This window comes from Protopterus annectens, chromosome 2.part1 (genome assembly GCF_019279795.1).
Source record: "Protopterus annectens isolate FY-2018-M chromosome 2.part1, PAN1.0, whole genome shotgun sequence".
Classification (NCBI taxonomy): Eukaryota; Metazoa; Chordata; order Ceratodontiformes; family Protopteridae; genus Protopterus; species Protopterus annectens.
The window spans coordinates 671846068-671861885 of record NC_056729.1 but is presented as its reverse complement, the minus strand read 5'-3'; the positions used below and the strand labels follow the sequence as shown (position 1 = coordinate 671861885).

The 15818-nt window shown below is 41.7% G+C and overlaps 1 protein-coding gene across 1 annotated transcript in view; it reads left to right on the top strand.

Moving 5' to 3' along the window:
• PCM1 (pericentriolar material 1) overlaps nucleotides 1-15818 on the top strand; it is a gene marked incomplete at its 5' end in the record, with an annotated part of 3258627 nt that overhangs the window by 253231 nt on the left and 2989578 nt on the right. The window contains one exon of the mRNA XM_044063494.1: nucleotides 13724-13937. Coding sequence (XP_043919429.1) covers nucleotides 13724-13937 — 214 coding nt within the window. The remainder of the gene's footprint in view (nucleotides 1-13723; nucleotides 13938-15818) is intronic.

The following is a 15818-nucleotide window of genomic DNA, read 5'->3' as shown; positions in this document are numbered from 1 at the left end:
GCCCTCCAGTCTACTGTATGCTTATCCTCCGCTCTCTCTAATTCCCAAGTTCATTCAGAAACCTCGATTGCCGGGGAGCTCAGTGATCCTCATTACACCTTTCTGGCCTCACCAAGTTTGATTCCCCTCTCTCTGGTCTCATGTAATGTGTCCTCCTTGGAAGCTAAATCCAGTTCCAGATCTGATTACACATCCCTCAGGGATTCCTCACCCAAACTTAGTCAGCCTGAAGCTCACGGCTCGGCTGCTCCAATTCCATTAATAGCTAGGACTCCCAGGCTGTCTTTTTCCTGTTAAGGTCTTGTTAGTAGCTCACAAATCTTCTACCAGGAAGGTTTGTTTGAGTAAATCGAAGCGTTTTTCAATTTGTGCTTCTCAGCATGACCTGGATCCTTACACTGTGCCAGTTTTGGCCATTTTGGAATTTTTAGTGCACATTTTTAATCATGGTGCTGGTTGCTCTACGGTTAAGGTATAATTAGCAATTTGAATTTCACATAGGCGAAAGTTCAGCTTCATTGGCTTTCTAAACTTTGTAAGGCAATTTTGAAAGGTACCTTTCTTCTTAGGCCTCCAGTTAAGGACCCAACGCCCCCTTGGGATCATACCTTTGTGCTGCAGGCCTTGGTTTTCCCTCCTTTCGAACCAGCGGCCACGGTTGATTTGCAGTTTGTCTTGGAAGCCTTTTTGGTAGCAATTATTTCAGCCAGTAGGGTTTGAGATCCAAGCTTTGTCTGTCAAGCCCCCTTATTTGGTCTTCCATAAAGATGTAGTATCCCTGAGGTCCAATCCATCTTTCCTACCGAAGGTGGCATTAGAATCTAATGTCAACTAGGTCATCAAATTGCCAGTTTTCTTTCCAAATTTCCAAAGTAAGGGAGAGTACAAATTCCACTTGCTTGATGTACACATTCAGCTGTGTTTCTATTTGCATAGAACAAAATTCCGTCGTAAGTCGGATCAACTTTTTCTTTTTCTAAACCCTTCTTAGGAAAGCCTGTTTCTAAAGTTACTATTGGTTAATAGATTTCTGAATGCATTTTATTGTCCTATCGAGCCAAAGGGTTATCTCCACCAGGGAGTCTCCAGGCGCATTCCACCAATTCTACTTCTGCGGCTTTTCAGTCCAGAGTTTCTTTAGATGATGTCTGCTCTGCAGCTACCTGGGTCTCATCGCACATATCTATTTCCCATTATAAATTGGTTGTTCTTTCCAGGGGCAGGGCATCCTTTGGCTCAGCTGTGCTCCAAAACATCCTTTCATGAGGTCCTCCCAGTGTTTATTGGTAGCTGGGGACTCTGTCCCTCGGGTTGAAGATCAAATGAAAACAAGAACTTCAGATAGTAAGTTTATGTACTTACCATAACGTTCTATCTGAGTTGTTGCTTTTCATTTGTCTTCAACCAGCTCTTCTTCCTTCCTCCTGCCTTGTGTGGGTCGTGTAGTGGAACATATGGAAGAGGCATAGTCCACTATCCTAGCTAGCTCGCCCTTTGAACCTTTTTGTGGGTTGTGCTATGTTTATTGGCATGATTGTGTAGGTTGGGATGTTGCTGTTCTGTAACAAACTCTATCAGGGTGGTGATGGGCATTATGGGTAGGGGAGGAGCTTTGCCCGTGTTGGTTCTGTGCAGGATGAGAGTCCCTCATGTAGAAGACAAATTAAAAGTCACAACTCGGATGGAACGTTATGGTAAGTACATAACTTATTATTTTTTTTTTTTTAAAGAAGTAAAGTCTGAGATTTTGAAACCCTTCCATTGCATACAGAATATCTTATCCAGTAAGAAAACTTAACTGTTGAACACGCATGTCTTATGAGTGACTTCAGCTGTTCACAAGTAGACTGGGAGATGCACACCATCAAAGACGAAAATGGCCAAAGCTTTCCTGACTCTAAATGGCAGTGTAGTTGACCAGATTCTCTCTACCCACCTGAGTTTATCTTCACAAGCATTTCTGTACTTATCCACTCCTTAATCATACCTGGTTGTCTGTGTCCTTTGAAAACCTACTTTGGTTTCCCTAATAAATCCTCTACATTCAGTGTTTGCTGCAGTAACAGCTACTTACCATTTACTAATGTTCATTGTCATCACAAATGTTACAACTCCTCATAAAACTTTGTGCCTGAAGCTGCTGCACTTTTATTTTGGTTAGCTTAATTCAGATGCCTTTACTTATCTGATGTAAACTTGATGGCTACTTTAAAACCATACCTGTATGCTGGAACTCCCACATCGACACATTGTGTAAGAAAAAAATTCCTGGGCATATATAAAATGGATTTAAATGTGACAAGTTCCTCACTTTCTCTGTGTCAGATTTGTCCAGTGCTTGCCAATCATTGAACATTCCTTTGAGCAATCTGTTCATTTTTTTCATCCAGTATGTGATTCCACATGGAGCAAAGATGAGAACTGTTCATAGTGGGTCAGTCACTCGTGCAGTTGCATGGGTACTTTACGCTGTTGCTGGCATCCCAACAGTGAGAACATTTGGATATCCTTGCCCCACTACCTGGGCAGGAAGGCATGCAAACTACATCACTGTGGAGGCCCACTGTGCTAACCTGCTGTGAGTGCATCCTTTTGCACCCTTACTGTAAAGGCGGTCAACCTTCTCTGGCTTGAGGAGCCTTAGTCTGCTGTTCTGCAATGTCATCTGTCCTCCAAGAGATGGTGACAATGTGTGTGGCTGGCTCTCTGTCCCTCTTCCTAGGCCTATGATTGGTCTGACCATCCAACTTGCCAGCACTTAGTTGAGCTCCTTAGTTCTAACTTGGCTCACTTGGTCCATAGGGCTTTATCCTTTCATGAACCTGGCTTAAGTCCCTGTAATGCACCATTAGGAAATGTGAGACTTGACTACAAGCTTAGGGTTGCAACTAAGTCAAGACATCCAAAATATCTTCATCTATATTAAAAAGCGTAGAATAAATCAGCAGTTCTTTACTGAACTTGTATCTAATGGCACTCCATTCTGTAACCGTCATGGACATGGCTAATGTTCTTGCAGCCAGATTTTCTTCCCATTTTACCCCACCTACTCTCTTAAAACCACTTTGGACCATAGTCTTTCATCACATTCTAAAATTAAAAATATCAGTTCCATGGGTCCTAACAATATCCCTAGAAGTCTGCTGGGAAGTACAAAGTTCCCATGTAGCAAAACTCTTCTGTCAGTTCTTCAGCCTGTGTCTCTGCACTGGTTTCATCCACTAGGTGTTGAGACCAACAGTTGTAGTGCTCTTGTGCAAGGATGGTGGTCCTGCTGACTTTTTGAATATCAGGCGTATTATCACTATTCTTTGTAAGTCTGTTGGATGCATTGTATTTACAAACAAATGTGACTTTATATCCCTGGATGCACACTAGTTCATCTTTGTAAAAGGCAGGCCTGCTCACTCGAATGGCGTTCTCTGAAAAAGGGTATCAAGGACATAGATAAGGGGCTTATAGTCCATGCTGCCTACTAAGCCATTTGACACTATTCCCCAAGTTGGCCTTATTGATAAATTCTACCAATACAGCATTAATTTATACTTTTGCTCTGCTTCCCATAAAATCTGTGGTATTTTGGCAAATCGATGGGATGTAAGTCAGTAACTAATGACAAATTTTGAGTTTCAGCCTTTATATCCTTTAGGAAGTACATGGTAACACAAACTCTTTTATTTTGTGAACTATCAAGTTTGCTGATTACAGACTGAAAGCGGTTATCAAATCAATGTCAGATACTCTGGGAATGCTATATCAAAGCAGACTATTTCTAAGTGGATAAGCCACTGCATTCATTTCTGCTATTTGCACTATGGTAAACCTGTGCCCAAGGGGATCAGATCCCATTCCACCAGAACTGCCTCTACCTCAGCAGCTTTTCTCAGAGGAGTTCCAACCAAAGGCATTCTAGAAGCTGCTACCTGAAGCTCTGTTCATACCTTCACAAAGCATTATCATTTGCCTCTCTTCTCCAAATCCAGGGCAGGCTTTGCCACTGCAGTTCTGCAGGGCCTTATAGCTGCTCCTAATGCTATTTAGTTCCATCCTCCCATCCATAGCTTTGGGATTCTACCCAAATGTAATGACTGCAACAGTGAAACACGAAGAGCATAGTACAGTTGTGTACACTTACCATAAGTGTAGATGTTCGAGTGTATTCACTGTTGCAGTCCAGGTTACCGTCCCGTCATTCTACAGTTTATCTTCCTTCTCTCTCTTCTACAACCCATGTGTATAATATTTTTGAGACTGCGGTGGTGGTGCTGCGGTAGCGTTATCGCCTCAGTTAGACGTTGCCCGTTCGATTCTCAGAGCGTCTTCTGTGTGGTGACATGCGTGAACGGGCGTTCCTTCGTTGAAGGTTGTGCGTTAGGTCCGGCAAGCCAGCATGTCAAAATCTACTGCCAATCATTAGCAGACTGGAGTTCCGCTGTGGAGACCCCTAACCGGGAAAAGCCGAAAGAAACAAACAATATTGTACAGCATTATTAACTTTCTTGGGTATTCAGAAGTAATCCAAGCAGGGTTTACTGTCTTTCCAGTCAAAAATCTTTTATTAAGCACACAGACAAGCAATCCAAACAAAAAAATAAACAGAGTGATAGTTTCATCCCAGACTTTGACTGATATTCCTGTTATCCGTTATGGGAGTGGTTTATTTAGTTGTAAAACAGTGTATTGGAATACATTTTAAAAATTCAAATCCCTTCCCCCATCCTTAGTGTGATATTCAAGCTGGTACTTACTAAATGTCCTAATTTATGCACTTTAAATAAAATTAATAATGATGTTCTTTTTAAACAGATTATTAAACTACGTTTGTGAATTTATCAAAGACATTATAATGCATTGTTGGAATATTTAAACATTACACCATTTGGCAATCAAAGAAATTATATTTTGGCATACAGAAAAAATTCATTGTCCAAAACAGACACTTTTCATAAATTAACAGATTGCTTTCTTCCTCTAGACTTCAGGTCTGTGTACAGGAACACTAGCCAAACACCTTTCTCTGCATAGAAGACGAGCAGGTTTTAAGTTCCAGATACTGGAATCACATATTGAATGATCTTGAAGGCGATATCCTGAATGTACTAGAAAAACATGAACTCCAGGTGCATTTGAAGCTGAACTCTTTCAGAAAGCCACTTAAGTGTACTGGAGCTTATAAAATTGCCACATTGTTTACAGGACTAATTTTATTTTCTTTTTCCACTATCCTTGAAGTATTGATTTTAGTGTTACTTAATATGGAGTGTTCACTACCTTTGTAAGGACACTTTTACTGTCCCACACTGGCCTGCACTAAGTTGATATACTTCTCCTGGTTCAACTCCCTCGTTAAATGTATATACAAGGTTGTATTTTTTTAATTTTGGTTTACTGTTTTATTATGCATATTTGTTAGTTTTAGTAATATTTTTGTGTTTGTATGTATATGTATGTGTGTGTATATATATATATATATATATATATATATATATATATATATATATATATATATATATATATATATAATTTTTTTTTTTTTTTAAGGTTCTTGTATGCAGACCCATAGAAGTCTAGAGGGACGAAAGTGATCTTTAACAATTTATGTAAATGGTTTGTTTTGGACAACATATTTTTCTGGATGCCAAAATATAATTTTGATTGCCAAATTGTTTAATGTTTAAATATTTCCAACTGTGTATTATGCATGTGATAAATTCACAGACTTTATTAATTTCTTTAATAAGAATTGCCACATCATTATTAAAGTTCATAAGGTTTAAATTATTATGGCATTTAAGTAAGCCAGTACCAGCTTGAATATTGCACTGATAAGGATGGGGGAAGGGATTTGAATATGTTAAAATGTATACCGATGCATTTTGTTTTACAACTAAGTAAACTACTCCCATACCTGATAACAAGTGTATTAATCCAAAAGCTTGGGTTGAAACTATCATTCTGTTTAATTTTTTGTTTGGATCACTTGTCTATGTGATTAATAAAGGATTTTTGACTGGGAACAGACTGTCTAGCCTGCCTGGATTAATTCTGAGTGCCTAATAGAGTTAATTCTGTATATTAATATTTCAAAATAAGTTTTTATTTTTTGATTTAGAACATTAAGTTTGTTACTTCTGCTATTTTCTGATTTTTTTTTCGTGCTTTTTAATACATAGTGATTAACGTAGACATACAGGAATTGAAAAACTTCCACACAAAGAAGTTTCTTGCACTGTTTTATTTTCTTAACTCCTCTTTTTTTTTTCCAGTAGGGTTTTGCACTCTGTCTTGTATTCTCTCTCTCACTCAGGGTGGATGTCAGTCATTTTGATGTCTTTTTTTTTTTTTTTTTTTTTTGAGCTGACCTTGACTAACCATTTGCTGTTAAAGTAATCTTTTCATCTTAATCCACAGAGGAAGGCAGTTCCTTCTTCCTGGGTTTTTATCTTTATGCTGGAGAAGTTGACTTTAGGTTCATTTGAGCCATCAGTCATTGTCCCACTGAAATATTTAGGTTAAATTTGAGCCATCAGCCGCTGTCTCACTGAAATACACAACTTCTCAGTTATCTCAGGAAGAATGGTTAAATTACAGGTGGTTGCTTTCAAGGATCTGTTAGCATTGTTAGACAAAAACAGGGTAAGTCTCTGAACTTACCCATGCGTTGTGCTTAAGATGGTCTGACTTTTCCTCCAGATTATCCAGCTTCCTGTTTTTTTTCCCCAGACTAGATTGTAAGGGGAAGAGGATTTTACCCCGTTTATGTATTTACAGACAGCGTAGGAATTACTTTACAAGCCCAAGGATGTATGACAGATCACCTTTGTTCGTTTGTCCCAGGAAAGTAGGGTTGGCCACTGGTTGGCATAATGGTTAAGGTGTTTACCTTACAAGCATAAGGTGCAGGGTTTGATTCTGACATGGGGTAATTGGCTAGGCTGAAAATGGCTCACAAGGGCAGTTAGCCTAGTACTGATCTATGAACCTATTACTAAGCAGATGTTTTCCAAATGGCTGGCTAACTGCACCCTGTGAACAACTTGGAAAGGCCTTTCAGGTGAAGGGATATTGTCAGGTCAGTTTCTGATGTCAACAGCCTTCTTCAAGAATGTCTTCGGCCAGTGCATTTGTGTGACAGCCACTTCTCAAAGGTTGTCTTTACCATGACTGACCTTTCCATGTCCCAAAAATGACAGAACTTTGCTAACCTTCCTATATGTCATGGATACTATACCAACAGTCATCCATGTGAGAAATGTAGTACAGCTGTGTGAGTTTGCTTATAGCAGTAGATTCACTGTTGCAGTACTGGCTCCTTCCCACTTTTCCTAGAATCCTAAGTTTTACTTGGGTGGGAAATAAAGGGCGACGTTGTGCATAATGACTTTTGCAAAGCTGCCTCTAACTGCGGACCAGGAACTGTAACTGGGACTTTGCACAAGGAATTTGACTCTCTTGTACTCTTAACACTGTTAGGTTAAAGATGAGCAGATAGGGTTTTTTTTCCTTCACAGGGCTGTCTATTTACTGTAAAAAAAAAAAACTAAATATGGGATGGGGTGGGCTGACCTCCTCTTTCAAGATGCAGACTTTGTTCCCCTGTGCTAGGCAAGAAGGTCCTCCCATGCAGAGAGATCCTTAGAGGTCTGAGTGCCAGGCCTCCTGCGGGTGGATGACTTGCAACTATTTCCTGTAAGTCATGAATATTACTGAAGCAATGCTTCAGCTTGAATATCGACTTGCTTAAATGAGTAAGTGTACTGACACAAATATACTTCCCTTGGCTTTTGAGAACTGCTAGACTTGTGTGCAAGTGGGAGCTGTCGGCATGTATACTTTTAAGGATTTAGGAATCAAAGCGACTTCCACAAACTAATTAATGCTTCATCTTTGTTAGAAAATGATCGTCAGTCTGTTGGGCAGTCATTTACTCTTGTGGCTCTAAGTAGTCAGTAGAGCGATAAGTATATAGTTAGTCAAGTGCTGTGACAGTATGATTCATTAGGGTGTATTTTCTTAAAATTAACAGTATTCCTCCAAGTTTGATGTTCTTCGTCTTCCCTTGCTGCAGTCCTGACAATTGGGTATAGTCCGCGTCCCAGTCGGCCCGAATACCAGAGTATAAGGCTGACGTCGGTCATGGCGCCTTAGACTGACGTCAGTACGTCAGGGTACTAATGCGCATGACCGACGTCATTTCCTCAGTCTTTTTTGCCGCATGGTCCGATGCAGAAGCAATTTTGCGAGTGCAGGTTGGCGTTCTGAGATTTTCGAAACCGGAGTTTCAGACCGAATTCAGAGTTGGCTAAGTACCCGGGGAACATTTTGTTTTTCTTGCCTCAGTATTTAACCGGATGTCAGAAAAGTGAATAACTGTATTTCTTGTGGGAAACAGATACCGCATAGGGATTATCATACATTGTGTATACCTTGTTTAGGGCCTGAGCACGGCGTTGTTGGTTGCCGCTCTTGTGCTAGATTTAACAAGCGCACTATTAAGAGGAGGCTTGATTGTGCTAGGTTAGTGTTTGGGAAGCGTTGCAATTATACTATGCCGTCGGATGCTCCGACGCCTGCTTCATCTAAGAAGCGCAAGGACAAAACAGTGAAGTCTAGGGGTGAGGAACCCGCCGTCCCGGACGCCGGTCCTTTAGAAGGCTCAGGGAGCCAGAGGTTTTGCCAGGAGTCTCTATGGAGTCTCAGGCAGATACTTTACTGTTACAGGATGTGCCCTCTCAGGAGGTAGGCCAGGCTGAGGGGCTTCTCAGGTAGCTGTTCTTCCCTCTCTTCCCAAGGTAGTTAGGGCCTCTCCTTCTGTTGCCAAAGCTTCTTTTAGAGGAAGGCCAAGTTCAGCTTCTGTAGGGGCTTCTCCTAGCATTTCGGGCTCTGTGCCTAAGAAACATATGCTTAAAATGGCAGAAGATTTGATTACTCTGATTAGAGGTTCTATGCCCCACCTGATAAGAGGCCTAGGGTGGAACAGGAGTTTGATAGTTTTGAACAGTGTTCACAGGCTTCAGAGTCTTCTGTGGAAGACTTGCAAGAGTTTCCTACTTATTCTGATTCTGATGTGGATGATTCCACTCCTTCAGCTTCTCCTCCTGAGGATTTTTCATTTTCAGAGACTCTTCACTCCATGAGGGAGCACTTTAAATGGGAAGGCCAAGATTACTCTGACTCCAGAAAAGGCTTAGGGAATTCTTGTTTTTGCCCCAGCATAGGCCCTTAGCTATTCCTCCTGTGTTGAATGTGGTGGAGGATGTTTTGCAGAGGCTTCTCTGAACCCTGATTCCTTGCCTCCTGCTCCTGTTAAGCCTGATAGGTATTATAGGGTGCCCGAAGCTCATAAGTATTTGTTTAAGAGTCCCAGGGCGGACCCAGAAACTGTTTCTCAGGGGCCTAAAGGTGTTAAAGCTTCTGTGGTTAAAAATCCTGTACCCTCTGATAAAGAGGCAAGGGCTTTGGATAGGTGGGGTAAGAAAGTATATACTTCTTCCACTCTAGCCATGAGGGCGTTGAATTGTCAGTTTCATATGCTGAAATATCAGAATTATCTCCTTTCACAATTGAAATCTAAGGTGGATGCTTTGGCGGAAGGTATTGAGTGTAAAGAATTGCTGGATTTGGTTCATGTGTCTGAACAAGTGGGTAAGCATTCTTTGCAGTGTGGTTTTGATGCTGTTCAGGCCTCCTCGAGGGTGGCTGCTACTAGTTCTGTTCTTCGCAGACATGCATGGTTGAAGGATCAGAATTTAGCTGAGCATGTTAAGACCAGGATTTTGGATGCTCCTTTACAGTCTGATGTGTTGTTTGGACCGCCTGTGGAAGCAGTTTTAAAGAAAATGGAGGACAAAGCTAAGTCTATGCAGACTGTTAAAGATTTTTGCAGGTGCAGCCTCCAAGTTTAGTAGAAATTGGCCTGCTAAGGGGTGGACATATCCTGCTTATGGTTCCCAGTCTAGGGGTAGGTCTAGACGTGGTAGGGGCAGGGCTCAAGGTCTGCTTAGGCCTAGATCAGACAGTTCACCTGCTCAGACTTCTGGTGAGGGCAGGGTCAGTCCTTTCGTAAGCAGAACCAATGACCTGCCTTTTCAGCTGCCAGTGGACTCTCGTCTGGCAGCTCCTTTGGGAGGAAGATTGTCTCTTTTCAAAGAAAATTGGGATTTAATCACTCAAGACAGATGGGTGCTGGATATCATTCATCACGGGTACAGATTTTATTTCCACACAATGCCCCTTTCAAAGGCATGCCAGATGTTCCTCCTCCACAAAGAAAAGAGGCTCACAAGCAAGTTTCTCAGTTACTCCAGATAGGGGCTATTCAGCCAGTCCCTGTATCAGAAAGGGGCTTGGATTTTATTCTCGCCTGTTCCTAGTACCAAAGAAGGGGAACACGTGGAGACCAATTTTGGATTTATCTATCCTCAACACTTATCTGGACATTCCCAAGTTCAAGATGTTGACGTTACAGCAACTGTTACCTCTGCTGGGCAAGGATCACTGGATGGTAACTTTGGATCTCAAGGAAGCTTACCTTCATGTGCCCATAAGGCTAAGTTGCAGAAAGTATCTGCGGTTTCGAACTGGAGATTTTCATTATCAGTTCTCTGCATTGCCCTTTGGCTTATCTACTGCGCCCAGAGTATTCACAAAGGTTCTGGCTCCAGTGATAGCTTACTTCAGGCTTCAAGGCATTCAAATTTATCCTTACTTGGACGACTGCCTGATTCTGGCTCAAGAAAAGGAACACCTTCTACAGCATCTGGAATATGTCATAGCAGTGCTAAGATGCCTAGGGTATTCTGTGAACGAAATAAAGTCCAGTCTAGTACCCTCTCAAGACATGTGCTTTCTGGGTGTGAGACTGAATACAGCAGCCCAGATGGCCTTTTTACCCCCGACAAACAAAAGAGTCTGTCACTTTACTTCCATCAACTATCTCATCAGTCCGTGCTGACTGCAAGGACAGTCCTTCAAGCATTAGGGTTCATGGCATCTTGTATTCTGGTGCTTCCCAATGCCAAACTGCATATGAGGAAGCTGCAATGGTATCTCAAAAATGTATGGACACAGCACTGCCAAGATTTGGACACTGTCATTCAAATAATACCTTGCCTTCAAAAGGAATTCTTGTGGTGGGCTCAGGAATGTCACCTAAACAAGGGACTCTCTGTGACCCGCCAGAGGCGAGTCAGATTTTAACGACAGATGCCTCGGACACTGCTTGGGGAGCTCATCTAAATGGAAAGTGGATACAAGACAAGTGGCCTGCCAGACTACAGCATCTACATATCAATATGAAGGAGATGTTAGCAGTCCAGTTTGCATTGATGGCGTTCAAGGACTTACTTCTTCCAGGGCAGGTGTTGATTCTAACAGACAACACAACTGTCATGTGGTACATCAACAAGCAAGGGGGAACACATTCTTATCCTCTATGCAGGCAAGCAATGATTTTATGGGAGACTGCGTTAAGCCTGCAACTGACTCTTCAGGCAAGGTTTCTGCCAGGAGCACAGAACTCCCTAGCAGATGTATTAAGCAGACAAATCATGGATCCCCACGAGTGGAAACTGGATCTTCATGTATTTCAAAAATTGACAGTGTCATGGGGAACTCCAGACATAGATCTGTTCGCTTCTCCACTAAACCACCAGCTGCCAAAGTATTGCACAAAGGGGTTTCATCACACAGCTTGGAAAGTGGATGCTCTGTCTTTCAGTTGGAAAAACCTTCATGTCTATGCCTTTCCACCTCTACCTCTTCTTCCAAAGGTATTACTAAAGGTCAGACAGGACAGGCCAAGGATGATTTTGATAGCTCCAGATTGGCCTCCGCAACACTGGTACCCACTTCTAAGGAGTCTTGTAAAGAAGCCTCCATGGCCTTTACCTCTGATTCCTCATCTGTTATCTCAGAAGGACGGTCATCTGCTCAATGTCAAGCTTCAATCTCTTCATCTCACAGCTTGGCATATTCTGTGTTGAAGCATGGTAGGTCTCAGCTTCCTCAACAAGTTTTAAATGTGATTATGGAAGCTAGAAGGCCTAGTACTAGGAGAGTGTACGCAGAAAAATGGAAGAGATTTTTATTTTGGAGTACAGCAAAGAATTTGGAGATTTCAGAGCCTAATTTGAGTGTGGCTCTTCAATATCTTACTGAATTATTGGACAAAGGTTTGTCCTTCTCTTCCATAAAGATTCATGCTGCAGCAATTTCAGCTCACTATGATTGTGACCCACCTTTGTTTTCGCATCCTTTGTTCAAGCAGTTTCTTAGAGGGGCAAAGAATAAGAATATAAGACCCCGTGAGCTCCTACTCCTGCTTGGGATCTCAATTTTGTGTTGGAAAAACTTACTCTACAACCTTTTGAGCCTGCAGCTACTGCTGAATTGAAATATTTGTCATGGAAGACTGCTTTTCTGTTGGCTATTACTTCTGCAAGAAGGGTGTCTGAGTTGCAGGCCCTTATGGCAGTAGAGCCCTTTTTGATTTTCCATAAGGACAGGGTATCATTACGTACTAATCCTTCTTTTATGCCTAAGGTGGTTTCTAGTGTGGCTTTAAACCAAACTATTCATTTGCCTACCTTTTTTGCAGATCCTCAAAATAAAGGGGAAAAGATTTTGCACACTTTAGATGTACACAGGCAATTGCGTTATTATTTGAGCAGGACTAAAGATTTTAGGCAGTCTCAGCAGTTACTTGTTTCTTTTGCCTTGAGTTCACAGGGCAAGCCTGTGTCAAAACAAACTATTTCTAGGTGGATTGGCTTTTGCATTGCATTTTGTTATTCCCATCATGGCAAAGAGGTTCCAGCTGGGATTAGGCCTCATTCCACTAGGGCTACTGCCACTTCAACAGCATTTCTAAGGGGTGGCAACTAAGGATATTCTGGAAGCAGCTACTTGGAGTTCAGTGCATACTTTCTCTAGGCATTATCACCTGCCTATATACTCTAAGACTAGAGCTGGTTTTGCCACAGCTGTTTTACAAGGCATGTTGTCAGCTCCTGCTACTTTATAATTTGCCAGCCTCCCTTACCTCTGCTTTGGGATTCTACCCAATTGTCAGGACTGCAGCAAGGGAAGACGAAGAACATAGTACAGTTTTGTACCTACCATAAATGTAGATGTTCGAGGATTCCCTTGCTGCAGTCCAATTTACCCTCCCTCCTTCCCCTCTGTGATTCAGGGTGGTTGTGTAGGTGAGTTTACATGCATATATTTTTTGTATTTATTACTGTATATATTGTACATGTTTTTTGGTACAGGTTGTTTTTGGGACTTGTCTTTTTGGGTCTTCTGACATCTGGGGCAAGAAAAGACTGAGGAAATGACGTCGGTCATGCGCATTAGTACCCTGACGTACTGACGTCAGTCTAAGGCGCCATGACCGACGTCAGCCTTATACTCTGGTATTCGGGCCGACTGGGACGCGGACTATACCCAATTGTCAGGACTGCAGCAAGGGAATCCTCGAACATCTACATTTATGGTAGGTACAAAACTGTACTTTTTTCTGGCCACTTCAAGGTTCTGTTCCTATCAGAGTAAACTTGCCTTCCTTTTTCAGTGAAATCTGTGAGCTGCCAAAGAATAATAAGATATACAGTAAAGAAAGGAAATTAAGATGTAAATGTAAGGTAAATTCCATCTTTTGTGAGTCTTAATGGCACTTTAAATTACTTGAGACTGTAACCTTTCTCCATATTGTTTTTTTCAGACTCAGCCTGTTCCTGATAACCGAAAGCAAGCTGAAAGTCTGTCGCTCACCAGAGAGGTTTCAAGAAGTCATAATTCTTCCCCTTCAGGATGTTTATCTGAAGAGAAAGTTCAGCTAGCCAAACTGAAATTACTTAAGGACAAAAAGCAAAAAATGGATAAACTTTTGGATGAGCTGCACTCCTTGCAAGAGCAACATTTGAACAATAGTTCAGGCAAGTGTGTGTGTTGTCTGAAAGTCTTGAAGACAACGGTCTGTTACAAAATGCACAACACATTGTCTACAAAAATTAGAGGTGTATTTGCATATGTGTGGCAATATAAACCTATATACACACGGGCATGCATTTATACTGCTTTATGAATGCACACAGCTGAGCAGCACATCAACTTGGCAAAGATCTCTGCCTTCCAGCTTTAGGGTGCAGGGTTCAGTCCAGACCTCTGGGCATTTATCATTATGCAAGTGCGTTTTCCAGGTGTGTGTTTTTTACTGGGTGCTCCAGTTTTCTTACCCCCTCCCCTCAAAAAACATACTGTTTCACAGTCTAGTCTAAAATATCTGCACTGCATTAGGTCTGGGTCATAGCTGAAAACATTATTTCATAAGGAGTGAAATTGGGGTGAGTGAAAGATTTATTCTTAACTGAAATGAGGATGGCCCATTTCAGAGAAAGTGACTTGGCTGGAATGAAGTGTCATGGAAGATGTAATTGAATGCTTAATTTCACTTGTTCATGGCAGTCTTTTAACAAAAGAGCCCAGCTATACAATGCACAGGAGTAGAAAAAATACATTGATATTCCCTTTCCTATTGAATAAATCATGCCCACTAAATTATTTTTTTCTTCTCTTTCAGTACCCAAGTGACCATCAAGCTTCTACCCATCACCCATTGTGCAGCCCCATAGGAACCATTCCATTTGCTCCTAGAGGGAAGGGGATTGAGCATTTTTTTCCCCTTTAAGACCCCCTAGCAGTTCCCCTATGCATGCCTAGTACTTCTCAAGGGATGGTGTGCATTGGGTTATATATATGATTAATCATGTCTCCTGCTTCCACGAGAGATGGTCTCACAAAGAGCTTCTCTCCCTTGAAGTTGAAGCACTTCTAGTAATGCTTAGCTTCTACTTGGGATTTGGTAACATAAGACCTTAATCTAGGACATATGCCACCCCCCCCCCCCCCGAATAAAAGAGGCAAGCAGGCTCTGCCTTATCATTCTATATCCATCCAATTCTTCTTCCTGTATATGGACTACTGATTGAACCTGGTGCATTTGTGTTTGTCAACTGTTAGGAAACTGGCTTAACTAAGTGAAGTACTTGAGTGGAAACGTGGCGTAAATTCCATTTGCATATCACCCATTGTCTTTATTGCTGCAGAGAAGCATAAAAGAAGATAACTGTAAGGCTCATTCAAGAAGTTCCTTCATGTGAAGGGAATTTAGTTGGAGGGGGCTTTGGGCAAATTCAGTGCAACTGCTTGCTTACTCAGTATTTTATCTGCTTAGGGGTGGAACACTACTATAAGGCCTGTTCCATTTGCCTGTCATTTGTACCCAAGATGCTGGGATTCCATTTGTCCTAGCCTAATACTTTTCTAGAGCCCAAACATTTTAAATACTTGACAGAGTCTGCTTCCCCAGATATACCATTACTGCTCAAGAAGAAGCTTGAAAGAACTAGGCCAGAAACTCAGATACACTTTGACTAGAGTACATGCTGAGGTTTCAGAACTTGTGGTACTTCGGTTCCATATCAGATGCCCTCTGCTGAGACCCCTTTGAAGGCTGGTATGGTATCAGACGCTCTTACAACTGAGGAAATTGCAGAGAAAGCTGAACCATGTGTCATAATCTCAGAGGGCATTCTCCAGATACTTGTTGGGGAGGTGATCCCAGGTAAAATTACTGAGGTATGTCTGGGATCTGAACCACTACGTTTGGTTCAGGTGTTCATCATGTCGAAAAAGAAATGCCAAAAAATTAAACATGTAACTTCTCCCCTCCTCCTTCTAGTGAAAAGGAATGCATAGACTTATTTCAAGGCCTGTACAAGGACATTATGGCCCTAAAGCCTGTGTCTTTTTATTCC